The 23,491-nt window shown below is 41.7% G+C and overlaps 2 protein-coding genes and 2 long non-coding RNA genes across 6 annotated transcripts in view; 1 reads left to right on the forward strand and 3 right to left on the reverse strand.

The window, feature by feature from the left end:
* The window catches only part of RADX (RPA1 related single stranded DNA binding protein, X-linked), a 20,352-nt gene extending 13,053 nt beyond the window's left edge, over positions 1-7,299 (reverse strand). The window contains exons 1-3 of the mRNA XM_061446031.1: positions 6,534-7,299; positions 5,632-5,774; positions 3,640-3,832 (exon numbers count right to left, since the gene is read on the reverse strand). Of these exons, the coding sequence (XP_061302015.1) occupies positions 3,640-3,832; positions 5,632-5,774; positions 6,534-7,107 (910 nt within the window). The 5' untranslated portion in view covers positions 7,108-7,299. The remainder of the gene's footprint in view (positions 1-3,639; positions 3,833-5,631; positions 5,775-6,533) is intronic.
* The window catches only part of LOC133265486 (uncharacterized), a 23,257-nt gene continuing 6,721 nt past the window's right edge, over positions 6,956-23,491 (forward strand). Inside the window, exons 1-5 of one of the 2 annotated variants that reach the window (XR_009741968.1) lie at positions 6,956-7,093; positions 11,812-11,899; positions 14,139-14,247; positions 17,437-17,505; positions 19,009-19,133. This is a non-coding gene — a long non-coding RNA (uncharacterized LOC133265486). The remainder of the gene's footprint in view (positions 7,094-11,811; positions 11,900-14,138; positions 14,248-17,436; positions 17,506-19,008; positions 19,134-23,491) is intronic. The other variant, XR_009741967.1, reaches the window with a different exon arrangement.
* The window catches only part of NRK (Nik related kinase), a 108,892-nt gene continuing 99,710 nt past the window's right edge, over positions 14,310-23,491 (reverse strand). For both annotated transcript variants that reach the window (XM_061446020.1, XM_061446019.1), the window contains exons 30-31: positions 17,371-17,510; positions 14,310-16,528 (exon numbers count right to left, since the gene is read on the reverse strand). In XM_061446020.1, coding sequence (XP_061302004.1) covers positions 16,445-16,528; positions 17,371-17,510 — 224 coding nt within the window. In that variant the 3' untranslated portion in view covers positions 14,310-16,444. The remainder of the gene's footprint in view (positions 16,529-17,370; positions 17,511-23,491) is intronic.
* On the reverse strand, positions 18,998-22,549 carry LOC133265487 (uncharacterized). The gene is made up of 3 exons (XR_009741969.1): positions 22,429-22,549; positions 21,828-21,975; positions 18,998-19,125 (listed from the first exon to the last, which is right to left on the reverse strand). It is a non-coding gene; the product is annotated as an uncharacterized LOC133265487 (long non-coding RNA).

Genomic DNA, 23,491 nt, shown 5'->3' on the forward strand with positions numbered 1-23,491 from the left:
AGGGTTCAAGTTTCTTAAATGAAGTATTCCAACTGTGTCTCACCATTTGTGAAATTACAAATCAATTCCTCTAATTTTATGTTTTCATCAAAATAAAGCAAGGCATTCAGGTACAGCATCCAACAGTGCAATTTTATAATCTAAGCAATGTTAAACTTTCCAATTCCCTACATGAGCCCATGAGTCTGATCCAGCCAGATATTTAAAAGACCACAAGAGAAACTGATACTACAATACTTATTAGATATGAAGTACTTTTTACGCAAGCTTCATTCTCAAACATCACCAAGATTTAAAATTGACTTGGAGACAATGAAGTAAAACAGGAGATAGAACTAGCAGATTCGAACTTCCACAGCTGATACTAGTTCAGGTAGTTATTAATATGATAGAAATATACCATGACCATAGAGGAGAACAAAAAGTCTTTCAAGGTCTGTCTCTCTATAGCACTTGAAGATTTTGATTTATTAAGCAGACTGTTTAGACATTTAACAACAAAATAGTGGAGCACTGGGTGAAGCAAAGGGTTCTGCAACCAGACAAAAAAGTACAGGAAGAATCACTTCAGCATCTAGAATACACAAGGTGGTTCTCTACTGTCTCTCTCGTAACAAGAGTAATATTGCTGGTATGAAAAATACAGATTCTGATGAAGCTTCTACAAGATGATTTTGTTTGGGTAAAGGGTTATGCAAATAATGTACCTGGAAAAGTAATTAAATAGGTATAAAATATATAATTATATCCATGTTTCATACTAGCAATGCAATATTAGGAAGGTGTTAGACTTGAAGTCAGACCCTCTGCTTAAGAATTTTATTTTGGCTATTGCTTTCTAACAATGTATTTGGAGAACAATCGTGGTTTTGCATATGGTGCTTTAAGACAGTATCTTAGAGATACTTTCCAAAAACAAAACTTCCCCATGCATCAAAACTATTTACCAATTGTTTTGTCATTTTGAGATTAGACAAAAGACATATACTCAAGACTATCCCCTGGGATGATTCAGAAGCTAAGGTCTGCCCAGGCTATTCAAAACAGTAGTTTTCACCAGTACCACACAAATTCGGTGATTTGTGTAATGCACACACTGCCTAGCAGTGAAATTCATGGTGTTGGGACTACCTATTTAAGCTCCAAACATTTTAGGTCCTGAAACAGCACTTTTCAGCGTGTCATATAATGCTGCAGCTGCAAACAGAAGCAAGCAATGCAGAACTTGATTCACAGAAATCTTGCAAGAGCTCTTTATTTGGAAAGTCCTTTCCGTTGTGGCCTTGTGAACCCTCCGGATATATTTTACAACATTTACAGGTGAATACTGGAATCTGGTGGAATCACAAATTGGAAGCAGATGATGAAAAATGTACTTGTTACCTAAATAACTGACTGCCTTAAGTAGCTAGCTGAAGAACTTCTGAAGCACTCGTGTATGCTTAAAAAAACCTGAAACATTGCCCCATATTGGGCATATACAGAGATCTCTCTATTAACAGAGTAATTAGTGAGGCACTAAATTGCACTGCATCTGAACAAAAAAAAAAAACAAACCCACGCACCAGGAGTTACCTAAAATCAATTTTAGAACTTCTCTAGAAGTTTTTTATGGATATTCTGTTCTCTTTAGATTCTCCTCTTACAGGATAAAGGCAGAAGATCCATCAACGCATGATGTTATATGCTTTTCTAAGTTTACAGTAAGACAAACTTCTGAGCTTTGTGCTGAGAAAAGGAATAAGATACTGTACATACACTGATATGAACCAAGGATTAGTGATTTTACAGTTTATTCATGGTCTTAAAATGCACCATGGCACTTTACTATAGACTGTCTTCCAGTTCTTCCATTACATATCTATTACCATTTACAGCCCACTGGCCTACTTTTCCATTGTGATCTCTTGTTAGCATTTCTACCCCAATAATGCTTGCAGATATCCCAACCATTAAAATGAAGTGATATTTGCTCATACAGAAAGTCACCTCATGATATTTTATTCTGTCCTTTCTCCATAGAAAGGTTTTCTGTCAATTATAATTCTTTTCAGGGGTGGTTTATAATCATCAACAGTTTCCCTCACGAACTTCCATTGCTAAACATTTTTCTTCTGCCAACTCATCACAAACACTTCAGACATTAAGATATGGTTTTAAGACAAAGTCACATTAGATAGAGTATACAGAGCCTCTAACAGAGAAAATAGTTTGGTTTTGTGCACTGTAGCAACTGCATTAGGAAACTGTCATTATTCGTAAGTTATATATACATATATATCCTTCACTAATTTGCATATATGCTTATTTAAAAGAAGCTGTTTGAATTTTCTGAATGTTGCCTGTCATTTTTTCCAATATGAAAGCAAAAAAGGGAAAATAACTCATGTTCACTGAAAGAAAAAAACAAAAAGTTGACCAAATCCCATTTGAAAAGGCTATCATTGTGTCCAGGGTTCAGCAGTAGGAGTCATTTTTCTCCTTCTTAGTAGCTGGTGTAGTGCTGTGGTTTTGACTTTCAGCCTGGGAACAGCGCTGATAACACCGATGTTTTTAGTTACTGCTCAGTAATGTTTACCCTGACCAAGGACTTTCTGAGTCTCATGCTCTGCCAGGGAGGAGGCGAAGCTGGAAGGAAGCAGAGACAGGATACCTGACCTAAACTAACCAAAGAGGTATTCCATACCACAGCACATCAGGCCCAGTATATAAACTGGGGGCAGCTACCTGGTAGGGCTAGATCGCTCCTCAGTCCAGCTGGGTATCGGTCAGCGGGTGGTGAGCAGATGTATTCTCTTCCCTTGTTATTTCCTTTATCATTATTATTATTGGCGCCAGCAGCAGTGATTTGTGTTAAACCTTAGTTACTGGACTGCTCTTATCTCAGCCCATGGGAGTTACATTCTTTCGATTTTCCTCCCCATCCCTCCAGGAGCTGGGGGAGGAAGCGGGGGGGAGTGAGTGAATGGCTGTGTGGTTTCTGGGTTGCCGGATGGGCTTAAACCATGACATACTGTTATACTGCAGCACTTCTATTTCTGTAGCATAGCTCCTTTGATATCTGTCCCATTAAACAACTGCAAGCAAGAAAATACCTTCTTGTAGCTGAGGAATATTTTTCATAATTGCACTGCCATGGCGCTGCTGTTTCAGCATAGACATCAGTCATCAATGCAACTTTTTATCTAGTGGGGCTTAGCAGACACTCTGGGGCTTGACCATATACACTAAAATCTAAAGACAGATCAGTGACGTGGAAGAATGTGTGAGACGTGCACAAATATCTGTATTATTAAACAGGAAGTAGAATCACATTAAAATTCAGTGTCAGAGGCCTGTCTTTATAATGCCAATACCTGACATCAGGGATTACTTTTTATTTATTTTTAAATAGAAGTTTTAACTAACTGTGGCAATAAACTTTGTATACATGATCCAAATATGAACCAAGGAACAATAAGAGCTTGGATACTAAGACACCCTTCAGAGCTAATATTTAAGGATATATACCTTATCAATTAGTTTCAGCAATGGATTACTTTATTTCTGTGCAGAGCTACCTTTGGATCAGTTTATTTCTGTGCAGAAAATTTACTGCTATATTTAACTGAATCAAAACAGGTTTCTCTGATACTTAACCAATTGTAGCAAATCTCTTCATCTGTGAATCCCCTGGGGTTGGTTTTGTTTTAAATGGGTAACTGGTTTTGACAGCGTACTGCTCAAGAAGTAATACTGTGCCAACCTTCATACTGTTATACCATTCAGGACACAATGAGTTCCACAAAACCATTGACATCATGCCTGAACCATCAGCAACTTCAAAGTAAGCCTAAAGAAAAGAGAGACAAATACATTCATATCTTATATATCATTCTGATACGTATTTATTCTATATAACGCATCAGCTACTTGACTTATGAACAACTTCTCTGATGATTACAGATGGATAGAGTATGTTCCAAAACTTGTATTGAATACTAGAGTTGAAGAAATCCCTAATTTCCACAAAAGAATTCTTCCACAACTATTCCAGCCCAAAATCTTCTCTTTCCAGTGCTCAGTAATGGTAGGAGACACCAGTTTCACTCTGTAGTTTTTTGGAGAAGGTTGTGGCAATAGCATATACAAGAAACAATACTGAGAAGATTCTTCTTTCTAAAAGAGAATGCTGTATTTGGAGTAATATTTCAAAATATCCATGAAGGAATTTGAGATGTTGAGGGATTATTTGCTAAACATTCTTGATCAAAACACTATACAAGTCTGACTTTGAAGAAAAACCCCACAACCTACCAAAACACAAACTCCTAAAATAAGCTGCATCACAAACCACTACATTTTCATTGAAGTGTTTCTCATGACAAAGATTTATACCAGTTGTTGGGTTTGTTGTTTTTTTTTTTTTTTTAAACCAGGTGAACTTTGAATCCATAACTGAGCAGATCACTAAACAGTGAAAAAGATTTTTAAACGCTTTTATAATGGTCTTAAAAGATAGCAATCCACTGAAAAAAGATCTCGGCCTTATCAAAATATTTTATCCATTCATCAGCCTCAATCATCTGCTTTTGTTCATCCTACTATCTTTAATAAATCACCATCCTTGAACATATCTATCACCTTATGTGTCTTTTCCCCTTGATGCTTCTAAAGCCCTCTTTTCCTTATTCCAAGTTCAATACAGACTATACAAATCAACACTTGTTAGTTCATTCTAATATTCCTGATTAGTCACGAACCATTCATCCTTGAAAGTAAACCATTATAACATTGAATCTTTTGTTACCTATCGTTTTTTATCTAACAATGATAATTCAGCACACAACACTATTTAAAGAAGGAATGCATAAAGCAAAGAGCATGTAAATCTGTCTCCTAACTTCTTGAGCTAACCCAGCTCTGGGTGTTGAGTCTACACCTAATGCCAGGTGAACTGCCAAGGAAGTTTGAGTATCATCTAGACTCTCCTGAAAAGTACATCCAAAAAAAAGATTCAGATTTACCTTCAAGTGCACAGGGAATGGAAAATTGGAATAAGAGAACACCACAGCCCTTCATTAAGATGCTTCATACCTCTCTCCACCCATGGAAGAATCATATGAGTTATGGGAGCTCTTCGTCAAGTGCTGCCCTCCTGTACAGGGACTGGCTGGGATGGAGCTGATTTTCTTTGCATCAGTCTGCATGGTGCCATGTTTTAGATCCACGACTATAACAGTGTTAATACACCAATGTTATACCTGTTGCTGAACAGTGCTTGTAGAGTGTCAAAGTCTTTGTTTCTCACTCTGCCACCCCAGCAAGTAAGCTATAGATGGGCAAGAGGCTGGGAGGTGACACAGCCGAGATAGGTGACCTGAACTGACCTAGGGGATACTCCATGCCACATAACATTATGCTCAGATATAAAACAGGCTGCTGTTCTCCCCAGAGTACCCATTGTTCAGAGACTGGCTGGGCATTGGTCTACTTGAAAAGGCTCAGCATTTTAGTGAAGGTAGCAAGTTTAATATAAAGTAGCTACAATATCTTTCTTAACTTTATGTACTTGCTACATGGGAATAATGATTTCCACATATCCTACAGCTATTTGTTCAAATGTTAACCAATGCATTTATCTCTCTTTACCTGATAAGGCATATCCATTTTTTTCTCTGGTTTCCCGTAGTACCTTAGTCTAGATTTGTGCAGGACTCTCACAAGAAGTGGATGGTAGTGAACTCTGCTTCTCCAGGTCATTTCCAGCTGACCAAGAGAAATCAGCTTGGAGACTAAGGTTAATGGAAGGAAAGAAAGAAAAAGACCAAAGTAGTATTTATGATTGAACATTTAAGTTTTCAGGAGTAAAGTGCACAGATGAGGACGTCACATGTATTTTCTTAATGTCTGTAACATCTAAAAAGGGTTACTTTTTGATACTGCTCACCATGAGATCCTGTTCTGAGCTATCTGCAAACAGCATTATTTTGATTTGTTTTGGTTTTTTTTCTGGTTTTGTTTTTAACTGAAAGAGAGCACTGTGACACACTTCAAATGACAAGGAAGCATCATCAGATGAGCAGGAGAGCTAATGCAAAAGATATAGGCGTTAGCCTACAAGAGCATAACACTCATGCAAAAGTCTCACTTATAACTCCCCCCTCACTTCACTTCATGGACTGGTCTCAGTCCCTCAACATTGATCACGTTTTGGGTGGCAGCTTCCAGGCGCAAGCACCAGTCCCACGGAGTAGCCAAGAGATTACTACGGGAAAAGATGTTTTTGACACCTCGGGAGCCTGGGTGCAAGCACCGTATTTTCAGTCAATGTTTTGGGAAGTTTTAAAAACCCTCTCCAAATAACATGAACACGCAAACTGTGACACATATACCACATTCATACGGGTGCCTGTCGCAACCGGAGGGTCACTTCTCATCCGGGAGCTCAGCCCGGCCAACAAGCACGGCAACAACCTCACCTCTTCACCAGTGCGCTGCCTCACGTTCCCACCTACACCCCCTTCCCCTGAAGCCGCCTCCTCGCCGCTTACCGTCGACGTTCACCTTCGCCTGGGGCTTGTCTGCCACCCACACGTCTCCGTAAGGATCCTCGTTGTTCCACAGCGGCAGGTAGTGCTTCTTGTCGCCGCGAAGGGGCGGCAGGCGGCCGCGGGGCAGGGCGGCGGGGGTGGGCTCGGCGCCGCAGGCCAGCTCCAGCTCCTCCAGGCACGGGAACCCGTAGTTGAGGCGCTTCTCCTCGTAGCGGTAGGAGCAGCGCGTGAGGCGCAGGCGCACACCGGCGTGCAGGTGCGCGCGCTGCACCAGGCCATTGAGGCGCGGCGCCAGGTAGCAGCGCTGCTGGTACGCGCCGCTCGCCAGCGTCACGTCGTACCAGTACTGCCCGGCGCCGGCGGGCTGCGCCCCGGCCAGGTACCGCTCCACCGCCACTACCGTCACGGGCGGCGGCTCCGCCGGGGCCACGCTCAGCTGCGAATCGCCTCGCGCTTCCTCAAAGACCCTCTGAAGCCAGGAGGCACTGCCGCTCGCCGGCACCGCCACCGCCTCCTCCCGCCTCTCCTCGTCAGGGCGGGCGCTCCCGCCGCTCTCTGGGGTAGGGTCCTGCATAACAGCTTCGCGCAGTCCCTCCCCCGCGCCGCGCCGCCGACAGCCGGGGCCGGGGCCCGGGCCCGCTTCTGGGGAGGGCGGCGGCGTCAGCCTGAGCCTCCCGCAGTCACGGGCCCAGCCGGAGCGCCGCCATCCTTCGCGCGGGGTGGAGCTGGTGCGCGCGCGCGCCGAGAGCCATTCAAACCTCCCAACGGTCGTGGAGGGGGAAGGGAGGAGCTAGCGGATCCGGGCCGGGCGGGGGTGTAAGGGGGGACCCGGCGAGACGCGGCGAGAAGCAGCCGGCGGTGAATGGCCGGGTGCCGGCAGCGAGAAGGGGGGTTCTGAGGCGGGGAGCGGCGGCCCCCGCTCCTTCCCGTGGGCTGGCGCCCATCGGCCGTTAGGAATGGAGCCGGGGCTACAGCACGGGAGGGCTGCTCGTAACTCGCGCTGCCGTGCCTGACCTCGCCTTCTTCGGTGGGCCGGCGGCGTGCTCTGTAGGTAGCCCCAGACCCACGGTAACAAATGGGCCTGTGCTGGGCTTTGTGCTGCACCTGTGCCCGGTGCCGCTTTAAGCGGATACATAACACTCATTATTGATCAGTATTGCTTTGACCGCATGTTCCTGATTGCACTAAAGGTGTCTCATGCTAGCTCCTAAAATTGTATTTACCCCTTTTATGCTTGCAGGGTGTTGTTAATCATCCTGCCAGTGAAAACATCTCCTGGGTCTTTCTCTCTTGTTTCCAACAGCACTGACTGTGTTTCCGTCTATTAGAAATTATTACAAGTGGTCCCTGAGTGTGTGACCTGACTTTTAAATTTTATTATTGATTCTCATCCCACTGCTACCATCAAGCTCATCTAATTATTCTTTATGATACGATGATCACTTACTATATTAGTGAAAGTTCAGGGGATTAAGAACTTTGTAGTTGATACTTTATTAGCGTTTCCTAAATGTGTGATCAAAGGGCTGGGGAGCCTGCTAGTAGAAGAAAGGCTGAGGGAGCTGGGCTTGTTCAGCCTAGAGAGAAAACAAAGGCTCAGGGGAGACCTTATTGCTATCTTTCCAGTATTTAAAGGGTGGCTATAAAGAAGATGAAGACTTCCTTTTTACAAGGGGTCACATGGAAAAGATAAGGGGTAAAAGGCATAAGTTACTCCTGGGGAGATTCTGACTGGACACAAGAGAAAGACTTTTCACAATGAGTAATCAGTCGTTGTAATAGTCTTCCCAGGGAAGTGGTGGGTTCCCCAACAGTGGGCACTTTTAAGATTCGTCTGGACAGGCTGCTGGGACACCTAATCTAGGTCATGCTTTGCCAAGAAAGGTTGCAGCAGATGATCCTTGAGGTCCTTTCCAACCTGTTATTCTATGTATTTTTGTCTACTGGAGGAAATGTTAGGCTATAAATTAGCAGGACAGAGTGAGGAGAGAGATCTGAAGATAAAGAGGCAGGAAGAGGAAGAAGAGAAGTAGTTTCCAGTATTTATAGTGTCACTGGGTACAGAGAGCCTTTGGAAAGCCAGAAGACCAAAGCGTAGGCAGAGCTGCTTCACACACTGGGCCAGCAGAAAGCAGTTCTCCAAGCTCACAGCTTGAGAATGATTCCGTTCTTAGTCTACTGCCTTTGCCACTATGAAGTGTTTATCTTGGGGAACCTGAAAAACCTGTTGCTTGAACCAATTAAATCAGACTGAAAAGCTGGACAAGGGGTTATAAAACCTAAGCCTTTTCTGGCCTTTAGATTACCCTAGGAATGGTGAGTGTAACAATGCATTCCTTGGTGAGGAAATTTAAAATACATCAGTCATTCTTGATGTTTATGTTGAAGCCAAGATATTGAATAAAATTTCAGTGTGGAGTCTGTTCTTCCCTGTAAACACATGGTCTGTTGTGTGTCCTGATAAAATGGCATTTACGATTTAAAAACCCAAACATGACCCAAACACCTTTTTATTGAGGTTGCACAGGATGTGATTTCACATCACATACCAGCCTTATGTGCAGATGTGGTGTAGACTTTTTTCCAGCTGTTAAATGAATCCGTAGGTGTAGTGAGGAAACCTGTGGAATATTGTCAGCTTCTCTCCACTTTTGTGCTTGTGACAGGACTTGCAGAAGAAAGGTATTTTATTTATAGCAGAGGTAATTGTTACATGTATATCTGTTGTCAAGAGCTTTTCATTGTAAGTCACTGTGGTTTCAGTCATGAAAACCATGGAGCTGTAGCTTTTGTGGTGTGATAATGGACTGATAGAATTAATTAATACTTTGTAATTTTGCTTAAATGTGTATGAGTTGCAGTTTCAGATATGGGGTAGTTCCCTCTCTTAGGAACTTGCTTCTGTTCCCTTCTTTCTCACCAGCAGAGGTCTAGCTAGCACACCCATTTCAAAACTGGAATGGCATGAATGTTTTGCTGATGCAAGACAAGACATGTTTTACTGACTGGTGATGTCTGTAAGTTTCTCTGGTTGTGGTTTCCCTGTCATACCTGACCAGGGGGTCAGATGTGCTTGTATTAGAAACTGCGAATTCAGAAACACTTGGAGAATCAGTAATGTGTGGTGAGGAGCCATCAGCAGATGGCTGTATTAGAATCACAAAACCTGAGGGCTCAGTGTGTTGTGTTGAGCCTGTTCCATCAGGGATGTAAGAAACTCATTGAAGACAACATGATTTTTTTGTATACCTACAACTAAACATGCTGAACTGTACCAGTATCGATCTTGGGTGAATCGATAATATCTCAAATTCTCAGACATAATTAGTAGCCAAGTATCTCAGGTTTTATGTACAACACCTTAAGAAAAATAGCAGTTAGCCTCTCTAGCAATGTCAGTGAGGAATGGGCTATGCTGAACAGGGGAATGTTACTACATTCTGTTAAACTTTACATTGAAGGTATCTTGGGGAAATGAAAGGCACAAGAGAATAAAGGGTGATGCTATAGATTTAAAAATTAACTATTGTGCAGGATTATAAAGCTTACTGTAAACCACAGTTCACTTTTACGTAGGTCTTTGGAGAAGCAATTTCATTCTAGAGCAATTTTGTACCATGAAACAAACTACTTTCAGACATAAAGCTAAAATTAAAATGCCATTTTGTTTGAGCTGCAATAGCAATAGATAATCAAAGCTATTTACAGTTTGATTATACTTGAATTGTGTGTGTATGTGTATCTTACTGCCTGGCTTTACTGATTGGCAAATAGTTGTAATCAGATAGCTTTTCCTATTATGAGATAAAACTCCAAATGCTTTCACTTTGAACTGGCATTGTTTTATATGCAAAAGTGTGTTTTGCGATGGTGAGATATAAACCGTTTGTCATGGTTTAAGCCCAGCTGGTAACTCAGAACCACGCAGCCACTCACTGAACCCAGGACACTATTTTATCTTTTGGTGCAACATGGATAATACAACTTCATCAGAGCAATTCTACTGTCAAGTCAGAGTAGCTTTGAAGGGTTCTTTAGGTGGGGCAGTTTCTGCCAGGGAGAAGGGAATTCAGATGTTCCTTATTAGTCCCTGCTAATTCATGCCTTCTCTTCCTGGCTTTGTTTGGCCTCCTTACAGATTCTGAAGAGAAGATTGCTTTCTGATGTTGAGTAAAATTCAGTGCCCATTTCACTGTTGCCTTTTGGCACTAATAGGCTGATTTTACACCTTAGAGAATGTAAAAGAAAGAAGTAAACTTAGAAGTATATAGGGCTGGAATGAAGAATGTGTGGAGGAGGGGACTGAGTAAAGGATGTATTATATTAGTGTGATCCTGGCTGCTACCTTAAGAAAGGCTAAATTGAGGCTTTGTCTTACCTGCTGATGTCAAAGTTGTCCTGGAGTCTGGTATGCACCTTCTCCATTATTTGCTGGTATGCTAGAAGCTGTACCAGCTGAATCAGTATATGGATGTATTCTCATGTGTCTCCATGTAGGTTCAGTTTTAGCAAATTGCAACCTTCTGTTTTAATACTATTTTAACTGAACAGCTTGGGATGGGGAGCAGGAGAGGATCATGAGCAAGGATGATCAGAGAAAGACTAACTTTATTTTGTTGTAAGTTAAATTTTACTTGGTAGTTACACAAATAAGTGCTGTAGTTGGGCCCAGCTTGCCTTTTGTCTAGTCAATATTTGCCACAGAATATTCCTGTATCTAAGGGCAGGATGAGATGACTGTTATTGATTGCTGGCACACCACTGATGAAACAGGTGTGCTGCTTACCTGCATATCAGTCAGTGCCAGTAAGTGAGAAGGTTGTCGTTACTAGCCAATGCAATGCTAAAAATGAATGACTGACATTCCTTTCATAAGGGGTTATATTGGGCCTATGTGAACAGTTATGTTCAGGTTCCTGAAACTTGTTTGTTTTAGGAGGGTTTTGTTTGCTTTGTTTGGGTTTTATTTGTTTGTTTTTGGAATGGGAGAAGTTTGTTCCTGACTTTTTGCAAACCCAAACATGGACAGGTACTGTCCCCAGCATTTTTCCTGGGAAATACAGAGCCATCTTGGCCAAAGTTAAGGGAGGGAAAAAAATGAGTAAATCTCACCTGCAGTTCTTTTCACATATAGGGGGATGGGTACAAGATTTAGCATGCTGGTTCTAGAAAGCAATACTTTTTCTGTAAGTTTTTTTCACAACATTAATGACATCTCTCAATCCACTCATGTTGCATATGCAAATCACTGTATTTTTTATTTTTTTTATTTTTATAGCAGAGTCATCTGTGCAGAACTGAACCACAGCTGAAGCAGGAATCAGAATTCTTGCTCTTCTCTACTTCTATTCCTGATATTAGAGGAGGTAAGCAAATGAAAAGGAGAGAAAATCTCCTGTCCAACAGGAGGATTGTACTGGAACTCAAGCCCTGCATATTTCCTCTTGTGCTTGGGAGTGAAACTTGCTGGTGTGGGAGAATAATCCAGGTATACTGTTATTACTGTAGCTCAAAAAAAACTTTTGGTGGCAAGAACAATAGTGAGTGGCAAAACTAAGCTATCTGTCTGCCCAGTCAAGCAACCATGACATCTTTAAACTTATAATACAGATCCCATTCTGTACATCAAATGCGGGAAAAAGCACGCTCTGCTAGCTTAAGAGAAATACAACATTGATGAAAGATTCTCTTTATTTAAAAACAATAAAAGAAATTTTGCCTCATGCCCTAACTTGTTCTAACTCCCAACACTGACATAACTGCCAAATTTCCTAATTCTCACTCTTAAGTGTAATTTCTAACAGCTATAATGTGCTATTACACCTCACATTATGTGTAGCAGGAAGTTTTAAATGCAGTGGCAAAGACTGCATGAGCATACCTGAGAAAAAGTGAACTGGGATAACCTGGCATTCAGGCTGATACACATGCACAAAAACCAGTTCTCAGTGTCAGTGATTGCAAGCTGTCATTTCCCAGGCCCACTGCCCTCATCCCACTAGGCATTTGTGTAAAGAGAAGGGTGGAGACACAGAAATGCACTTGTGAAGCTCAGTAGCAGCATGCACAGCAGCACACTGCAGCTGTTGGCCTTAGTAGCACTCAGCCTAGTGCTAATACTCTGCTGAACTCTCACAATGGCACCTCAACACCTTTATCCACTGCAAGGAAATACTTCATTTTGTCTCTACAGGCAGATGCAGATGTTTCCGTAGGGATACTGACTGGATTTGGAAAACAGTAACTTTCTATGATTGCTAGAATAGCTTACGCAAATATAACAGAAGTCTACAAGCACAACAGTAGTTTTAATTTTCAGTATTTTTTAATTATTGTTTCAGTTGTACAATTTCAACATTAGGGAACAATACATAATGTGCAGTACATGGCTTACATTGTTCCCAGTTTTTAAAGCCATGTGTCAGGCTGCAGAATAGAGTTCACCATTCCTAAAATAAAAGCAGGCGCATCCAATATTATCTTGCTGCAGTATTAGCACAGTCTTGGTTAGCAAATACAACATTAGGAGCACCACCTGAGATTAGGATACTGCATGTACCAAAGGATTACTGACATGGATCCCTGCCCTTCTGCCCCTGTGGCAATTGTTCACATCAAAATAACATCACTACAAAAATATTGCTGAGCAGTTCACTCCTTGGTTTTAAAAGTTAGTGAAAGGGTACAGCTAGAGAAACCTCACAAAATGAAACTACAAATCTGATACATTTTGCATAGTTAAATTTATGTCAGGAAAAACTTGGTTCACTGGGTTTTTTTTTTTTTTTTTTTTTATTCTTTTTTTTGACTTACATCTTTGAACTTTTGCTTTGAGCTGAACAGTTATTCAGAGCACTCTCTCATTCAGTGTTCAGACCACTCGGTCACTTTAGACATCTTTCCATTTCTTTGGTAACTTTCTTCTTCTTAACATCTCTTAACATTTTTTATTCCTCCTACAGCAATACAGTGTCCCCAACATCCACTCCCTCTGCTTTGGCCACTCCTATTTATTTTCTTCAGCTTTTCCCTCCTCTCTAATCACTTACAGTCTCTTCTGTTACTTTTTTTCGACATGTCTGGGCTTATCTTCAACCATTCCAATTTTCTCTTGATAAAGAAAAAAATGCCACAGTTGTTTTGTTGCATCCAGTTGCTATTGCTATTTGCAATACCACTTCATCCTCTAAAAGCATTCACCTCTAAAGGCCTCATTCTTTCCATATTTATACATGGATGTAACCCCAATAATTCCAACAGTTTTACATACAAAGTGACACATGAAAATCCAACCCACTGCCTTGAATCATAGCTGGAAAGCAAAGAGAGCCAATAGGAGGAAACAGAATGAAATATTAAAATCTCAATGTAATAGTGAACATTCCTTCTCTTGAACTTGCTTTTTCTTTCCCTTCTGGTACGGACCTGAACATCATCTCAGTGTGTCAACTCTCTGTCACACTAACATTAAACAAGTTTGATCACATTTGCTGCTTTAATCTGTTGACATGGGTTGTTCTAAATTCCCATTATTATCTTCTGAAGTCTTTTTTAACTAGTGCCTAGCATGAGATAAAATCTCACACTTTAAAAGAAATGTTATAGGGCAGCCTGGATCACCGAGCATGAGCAGTTTTGCACACCTCCAGGGTACAAAATGAAAGCTGTTCTTTCTTCAGAGTCTCTTAGACATTTTATTTCAAGTCAAAAGCAAGTAAGTTGTATTTCTAATTGTCTGCAAATTATTTTTTGCTTGTAAATTGTAACTTTCATCTCTGTTTCTGTTACAGGTTTGGGTTTTTTTAGTTTTGTGTTTTTGTTTTGTTTTTTTTTTGTGAAAGTTGAACAATACAAACCCAACACTCAATAGTCCAGGGAGCCAAGCCATGTTTTGCTCATTTGCCCCAGTCCTAGCACTGACAATGGGTAGGAACATTACTACAAATAGACAGAGAACTCCTGTTTTCATACAGCTCTGCCCAAGCACAGCATACCATTCAGATTTTAAGTTTGCACACAAGCTGATTACTTGCATACATGAAGAGCCACTTTAACTACTGCACATATTTTTTAGTATGGCCTCAGGATTATTTTTCTGTAAGTGAAAATATTTAAAAGGAAAATACTTCATAAAAACCACTATACATTTTGAGATAAGCTATTGCTTGTGAAAAGTGCTAGGTTAATAACTTTGGAAAGTGCAGTCCTCCACATAGCCAAAGAACACAGACAGCAACAGCATTGGAATCTCTGATGTGCCTGCAACAGTTGAGGTGCCAGCATAGGGAAGGGTTGGAAGGGTAATTAGGACCTAGTTTGATTCTCCACTGACATATACAAGGATGCCAGTTTTGGAGCTGATGGTTGCAATCTGAGCACCTGTCAGTCACAGCATGACTGCTAACACTAACTAAACCTGACATACTATACAGAACAGCTACCAGTTCTAACAACTTTATTTCTCCCCTTCTTAGTCAATTTTGAATCATCCTCCTTGGGGTAGAGAACCAGATATTCCAACAGACTTTCCCTACACCTTTCAGTATCACATATTTCAAGTAAAAAATATTTATTTTCAAACACTGCAGCTAGTGATTTCACTTTTGCCTACAGCATCATCCATACTGTATCAAGTCTGGAATGAGCTCTTTTGTATTACATTAATGTTTTACATTTTCAAAGCACATCCAAAAATCAGCTAAATAAGGATTGCATTAAACCCTACAATTTAATCATAGTATATATGATTACATATAATATATATATATTATATCTGTATAGTTTTATGGCCAACTTACAAGCCCCTGAGAACAGAGTTTATGCAGAATCACTGGCACCAATAACACTATGGATGCAGCTTTATTTAGATGTAATTAGCAAAAAAAGCACCTGAAATTATTTATATTTTCTATTTATAATAGATTAACTCTTTGGATATTTTCTTAACTATATTAAGAATACATTTGTTAACCTTAACATCCATAGGAAAGATTATATTTACAGACAAAAATATGAAGACTTGATGCTGAAAGAGCAAGAAAAGAAGGTGCCTGATCCTGTGCCCTTATATACATGGGTAGTGCCTTTAAATCAATTCACACGAGTATGGGTCCCGTGTCTGAATAAAAGTTACAGGTTCAGGTCGGTAATACTTTATGCATACCTGATTTTGACAAACTACTATTTAAACTATTTTTACAAATACATTCTACAGTAACTGTGTCTACGGGCTCAGGTATCCAGTCCTGAGAGAAACACGAAGTCTGTCCCCTGCATTTGTAAAATCTACTAGATGGGGGCACATGTCTAGAAGTATCTACTTTGGCAACTCTACAGTGCATTAGACAACTAGCACAGGATACGATCCCCTCAAGTGTCCCAGTCTGCATTAGGCCTTATCAGGACCAGAAGCTCTTTCGCCGATTGTAAGACCCAGACAAGGGAGTTTTAGTGAAAGAGTAAGACCTCACTTAAAATGTGAAACAAGGCAAAACCCAATTCAGTATAGATTCCAATCTGCCACCCAAATCGTGTTTTTATATTGACTATAGATGTTGCTGTCCAAAAAAGAAAAAGACTTCTGTTCAAGCTAACTTCGTTACATCACCTGTGAAAATGAAACCATGTACTTTTCAGAGTACTTATATTGACTACATTCTTCATTAAAGATTTCTCCTAACACTGCAAATACAGTCTTGGTTGGCAACATATTTTAGAAGACAGACTAAACGTGTTTGCAGTACTTTGACGTGAAAATGGAATTCTTTCCAAATAGAAAGAATATATATTTTGATAAGTTAATAATGACAAAATTTCTGTAGGTAAAAAGTGCAAATTAATGTATGTTACCTCCAAGCATTTTACACTGCTACCTACAAGAAGTTTCAAAGCATCCTTCATTTTGATGTGATTCACCAGTTGAATAGCACATTTTGACCAAGAGTCATAAAATATATTTGACTGCTGCCTCCTGACTGCACAGATGCAAAGAACACCTTGAGAGAGGAAAAAAATAAAAGGAGATATGTTACTGCCAGCTTACATTTATGGGTACAAATATTCTCATACAGGAAATGTGAGAGAATGCCACAGCCCCAAATTAAAGGATATATATATATATATATCACAGTTCAATTTTAATCCCATGAGAAACTTTTTAAACTGAAACTGTGCTTCTGGTACAATTGGGATATATATTTTGGTATATTTCTTTTTCCTATTTGGAAAGACACATGAGAACATTAACAAATAATTAAACAGTTTGGGGGCTCCAGTTTTCTAAATTCACCAGTGGGATCAAGCAGGTTTCACAGAACATATACCAAGAACTGCTATATACAAGAAATCCTCCTTGATAATTCATACTCCAGTGCCTGCAGTGTCTCAAATATTAGAGCACTGGGGCTTTTTTAACATGATGGCTGCTCTGTATTACCTGTAATATCAGTTGCCCAGGAGAGGCAGTCCTGTAGTTGGGCATTATCAGGGCTGGCTCAGGGCCTTCCCCACTGCCCCTGATGTGCTGGAGTCTGGCCAGTTGGTCATGTCTGTAGCTGTTACCACCTCTGATACCAGTTAAGGCTGGGTGGAACAGGAGTTATAACAGAGCTAGATGGTGTGAAAATGTAGAATTATCCATAGAGAGTGATTTCTTTTTGTTGGGAGGGATTTGGGGGTGGGGGGTGTCAGTGATTACATTTGCTTTGAATGGAGAAGTTGCACCAAGGTAGGAAATAACCAATGTAATAAGAAAGTAAAAAAAATTAAATGGCCTTAGTGTCATAGTTGACTATTACTCCTTTTTTGCTAAAGCACCACGCTGTAGTTATCTCTGTACCTTGTCATTTCTTTCACATAAAAACTTCAGCTTCTGTGCTTTCTTGTGCATAAATACTCCTTCCAGATTTCCGGTTTCCACAGAGCGTAGTTCAATCGCCTTCTCTCCCCAGCCCATGACCTGGTTAGATTGAAGGTAAGCTAAAACAAACAACAAAAAGAGTAAAAAGTACTGATACTGTTTAACAACTGACACACTGATTCTTGCCTCATTTATGCTAACATGGATCTGAAGCATTTCTCTTCAATCACAGTATGCTCTGAGTTACTTAAGTTTACACAAAAAGTCTTGGGAACAGTAAGTAAATTTCAGTTTGTGATCTCAGACTTATTTTGGACTCTAGACATAACTCTTAAGTATGCTACTATTGTATAGTTTATGATCAGGAAAGTTGGGCAGAAACCTCTGAAGAGCATCTTGTTTAAGACCCACCCAGAAAGCAGGGCCAAATAAGACAAGGTTACTCAGGACCTTGCCCAGACATGTTCTGGCATGTTTCATAGCTGCTGCAATCCATCACTACTTTCAAGGTTAAAAAATTTTGCCTAACACATAATTTGCATTGTTTTGGTGCAACTTGTGCCCATTTTTATCTCTCATCGTTTCCAGTACATGTTCAAGAAAAGTCTTGACTCAGAATTTTCTATAATCTCTCATTAGGAAGTTTGGTTTGTATTTCCTGTGGAGTTCAGTTTAGTCTGAAACCTAAATTCTTCTGAATCTGAGACTATGGCACGATTAATTTGGTGTCCCTAGCTACTGTCTTCCCATCACTAGTTACGAGCAACATCTTGAAAACCAAGATACTCCAGCACCATGGAAGCTTACTATGTAACTTTTAAATCTGGAAATTAGATGAAAAATTGAAATAGCAATGAAGGAGTTAACACCACAGATTCCAAACTGGCCACAGTTTCAATGAAAGCCCTCGAATTAGTGCTGGGCTTCTAGGGTAAAAACACATTAGTTATGCCCTATTGATAGTCAATGCTCAGAAATGGTTCTTGCTCAGCTGTGAACTGTCACTTACTAGTCTGAGAATTCTGGCACACTGAAATGATGTAGAGGGAGTGTGTGCATTTAACTGGTTTTTAGCTTCAATGGACAGTGCTTGCCTGCCCCACATTATTAGTGTGAGCAATGTCTGTTCCTCAAAACCTTCCATTTAGGTTTTTGTCTAAAAATTAAACTTTGAGTACACACTGATAGAGGAAGCAACAATGCTTAGAAGCCTACTTTAGAACAACAGCAGAAAATGAAGTCAATATGCCTGAGTGATTGTGTATCCTTCTTCTAGACGTTGTTGATTTAGTATTAAATTGGAACCCTTGCTTTGTAATTCTTGTCATAACAAGTGTATGAGAATTGTACCTTCTTGGTAATGTATGATTTGGCTACAATATTATATTTTATGTCCCTCAAAGTCTATAAATTGCCCCTAAATCTGTTTAGTATACTTTCATTTCAGTTATTAATGCCACTAGAGCTTATAGCAACAGTTTTTTTCCAGTATCTCAGTTATGTGGAAAGAGGAAGAAACCATCCTGTTTGAAAAGCAGAACAGTGAGCAACAGGGTAGAGTGGGAGACGAGAAGGGGAGGGAATATTTTATAAACATCTCTTTTCTTTATGCTTCAGTTCCTAGTCTGTGTAACAGGACAGTGCTGCTCTAGGCTGTAAAGAAGACTGTCATGAACATTCCTGAACACAGCAACATGATGAGCAGTAGGGCAGCAACCACACTGCAGTTAGTATCTATGAAGGTAGGCCCAGACCACACAAAGTGAAAAAGAGTAAGGAACTCTATCTGGGGACAGGTGTGCAGTCCACAGAGAGTTTGTGGGTCAGGGTTAAAGGGAATATAGCTATGGGAGACATTACTGTGGGGATCTGTTACAGACCGCCTGATCAAGGAGAACCTGCAGATGAAGCACTCCATAGATAGGAAAAGCCTCACGCTTGCAGGCCCTTGTTCTCATGGGTGACTTCAACCACCCTGACATCTGTTGGAAGGACGGTACGGCCCGGCACAAGCAATCCAGGAGGTTCCTCGATTGTGTAGAGGACAACTTCCTTCTGCAAGTAACAGAGGAGCCGACAAGGAGAGGTGCCATGCTTGACCTCATGCTCGTTGGAAATGTGACTCTCCAGGGCAGCCTTGGATGCAGTGATCATGAGATGCTCGAATTTGAGATCCTCAGGACAGTGAGAAGAGCGTGCAGCAAGCTCACTGCCCTGGACTTCAAGGGAGCAGACTCTGGCCTCTTCAGGAACCTGCTTCGGAAGGTTCCATGGGATACAGCCCTAGAGGGCAGAGGAGCCCAAGACTATTGGTTGATGTTCAAGGGTCACCTGCTGCAAGCAGGGGTTGTTGCATCCCAACCAGAAGGAAGTGCAGCAGGAGGGCCAGGAGACCTCCTTGGTTGGATAAGGAGCTCCTGAGGAAAATTCAGTTGAAAAAAGAGGCTTATAATAAGTGGAAGCAAGGACAGGTGGCATGGGAAGAGTCCGAGAAGCTAGGGACCAGGTTAGGAAAGCTAAGGCTCAGTCAGAATTAAACTTAGCTAGAGGTATTAAAGATAACAGGAAGGGATTCTACAGGTACATAGCAAATAAAAAACAGACTAGAGAGAACGTAGGCCCTCTCTGGAAGCTCTCGGGAGAACTGGCTACACAGGATTTGGAGAAAGCTGAGGTTCTGAATGACTTCTTTGCCTCGGTCTTCACTGCAAATGCTCTGACCACACCACCCAAGTCTTGGAATGCAGATGCAGGGACTGTGAGAATGAAGACCTTGGGCCCACTGTAGGAGAGGATCTGGTTCAAGACCATCTTAAGAACCTGAACGTGCACAAGTCCATGGGTCCTGATGAAATCCATCCGCGGGTCCTGAAGGAGCTGGCAAATGAAGTTGCGAAGCCGCTGGCCATCATATTTGAGAAATCATGGCAGTCAGGTGAAGTTCCCAACGACTGGAAAAAGGGAAATATAACCCCCATTTTCAAGAAGGGGAAAATGGATGACCCAGGGAATTACAGACCAGTCAGTCTCACCTCTGTGCCTGGCAAAATCTTGGAGCAGATTCTCCTGGAAGGCATGCTAAGGCACATGAAAAACAACAAGGTGCTTGGTGACAGCCAGCATGGCTTCACTGAGGGGAAATCCTGCCTGACCAATTTGGTGGCCTTCTATGATGGGGGCTATGGAACTGATGGACAGGGGTGGAGCAGTTGATGTCATCTACCTGGACTTGTGCAAAGTATTCGACACTGTCCCACACGACATCCTTGTCTCTAAATTGGAGAGACATCAATTTCATAGGTGGACCACTCAGTGGATAAAGAACTGGCTGGATGGCTGCACACAAAGAGTTGTGGTCAATGGCTCAATGTCCGGCTGGAGACCAGTAACGAGTGGTGTCCCTCAGGGATCGGTGTTGGGACCACTCTTGTTCAACATCTTTGTTGCTACATGGACAGTGGGACTGAGTGCGCCCTCAGCAAGTTTGATGATGACACCAAGCTGTGTGGTTCAGTTGATACCCTGGAGGGAAGGAATGCCATCCAGAGGGACCTTGACACACTTGTGAGGTGGGCTGATGCCAACCTCATGAAGTTCAACCATGACAAGTGCAAGGTCCTACACCTGGGTGGGAGCAATCCCAGGCACAGCTGCAGGTTGGGCAGAGAAGAGATTCAGAGCAGTCCTGCAGAGAAGGAGCTGGGGGTGTTGGTTGATGAGAAACTGAACATGAACCAGCTTCAGTGTGCGCTTGCAGCCCAGAAAGCCAACCATATCCTGGGCTGCATTAAAAGGAGTGTGACCAGCAGGTTGAAGGAGGTGATCTTGCCCCTCTACTCTGCTCTCATGAGACCTCCCCTGGAGTATTGTGTGCAGTTCTGGTGTCCTCAACATAGAAAGGACATGGAACTGTTGGAGCAAGTCCAGAGAAGGGCCACGAGGATGATCAGGGGACTGGAGCACCTCCTGTATGAAGACAGGCTGAGAAAGTTGGGACTTTTCAGCCTGGAGAAGGCAAGGCTGCGTGAAGACCTCATAGCAGCCTTTCAGTATCTGAAGGGGGCCTATAGGGATGCTGGGGAGGGACTCTTCATTAGGGACTGTAGTGACAGGACAAGGGGTAATGGGTTAAAATTTAAACAAGGGAAGTTTAGGTTTTAGGTTGGATATAAGAAGGAAATTCTTTCCTGTTAGGGTGGTGAGGCACTGGAATGGGTTGCCCAGGGAGGTTGTGAATGCTCCATCCCTGGCAGTGTTCAAGGCCAGGTTGGACAAGGCCTTGGGTGATACGATTTAGCATAAGGTGTCCCTGCCCATGGCAGGGGGGTTGGAACTAGATGATCTTAAGGTCCTTTCCAACCCTAACGATTCTATGATTAAAATGATACAGTTCTCAGACACTTGCTGGTTTGTGTTATAACTGACACCACATTAACCTTTTCAAACTTTGCTTTTGAACACACCAGAGGCAGGCACACTATGGTTCTGGGGGCTGGGACAGTGAGGCAGGTGCGTATATATAAACAGCATGAAAGCATTCTATGGCTACACTGTGGAGTATCTAGATCACGGAATCACAGAATCCTAAGGGTTGGAAGGGACCTCAAAAGATCATCTAGTCCAACCCTCCTGCAAGAGCAGGGTAACCTAGAGTACATCACACAGGAACTTGTCCAGGCGGGCCTTGAATATCTCCAGCGTAGGAGACTCCACAACCCCCCTGGGCGACCTGTTCCAGTGATCTGTCACTCTCACAGTAAAGAAATTTTTCCTGATGTTCACATGGAACCTCCTATGCTCCAGTTTACACCCACTGCCCCTTGTCCTATCACTGGACATCACTGAAAAAAACCTAGCTCCATCATCCTGACACTCACCCTTTACATATTTGTAGACATTGATGAGGTCACCCCTCAGTCTCCTCCAAGCTAAAGAGTCCCAGCTCCCTCAGCCTCTCCTCATAAGAGAGATGTTCCATTCCCTTAATCATCTTTGTAGCTTTGCACTGGACTTTCAAGATCATATAGGTCCAGCAACAAAAATCTAATGCACTTATAAGTCTCCTTATTTTTTCCACTATGTGAAATCTGCACTCGTCGATGTGCTATGTCTGTATCAGCTGTTTTCATGCCTTTGGCAGATTTCAACTTGATAGCATCCTTGCAGCTCTCGGAAACAGCTTAATTAGGCTCTGTTGCAACCTCTAGGTCACCCAGGATAGAAAGCCTGGATCCATAACTCCAGTTCTCCCAGCCGTATTACAACAGGAACATAATAAAATGGATACACCAAGTTTGGCCACTGATGTTCTGCTGGCCAGCCAATATACTGAGAACTTGTCAAATGACAGTGGCAAATTTCAGGTGAAATACAAGTAACATAAAAACTCATTCCTGTAGCAGAATCAAAAGGTTCTTTCTCAAATTACATCCGTGGAATAACTTGCCAATAAAAGGCCTCATTACACCATTTGTAGGGTTGTCAGTTATGAGAATATATCTATACATGGAAATTAATTTGGAGGACAACAGGCTGTGAATTCAAAGGTCAGTACTGAGTCTTGGTAATTTTCCCATGTGGGAGCACTTACAAGTGTTTCACATGAAATGAAAGCAGATTAGATACTCAGAATAAAGTTATCTTATTCTGGAACAAAAGTTCCTATTCTATGAGCAATTTAAGTATGTATTTTGAGTCCATTTTCCACCTCAACAAGCTTTAGTTAAAAACATCCTGTGCTTCCAGCTGGCAACATATAAGGGTGTTTATATTACATGCAATAAAAGATTGTACTGGTTTCCAGCAACCCTAGACTTTAGACAGCTACTCTGGTCCTTTGGACAGTAGGCTCAGCAGGGAAGGCATATACTGACTCAGACGGATTTGTCAATACTGCTTAATATAGTGGAACAGTGTTACTCAGAGTTACTTGAAGCTCCCCTGCTTCACCCGGATTACTCCATATCTTAAAAGACCTACACTCGTGCATGAGCTGTAGTTCTTGTTACACCAGCATTACTCCTTGAACATCAAAGAACATATGCCATAAAGTCAGTATGGCAAAGTGAGCTCAAAATTGGTTTCTTAACATTGTGAAAGC

This window comes from Pezoporus flaviventris, unplaced genomic scaffold (assembly GCF_033815535.1).
Source record: "Pezoporus flaviventris isolate CSIRO_AGI_PZ_B2104156 unplaced genomic scaffold, CSIRO_AGI_Pfla_v1 ptg000005l, whole genome shotgun sequence".
NCBI lineage: Eukaryota > Metazoa > Chordata > Aves > Psittaciformes > Psittacidae > Pezoporus > Pezoporus flaviventris.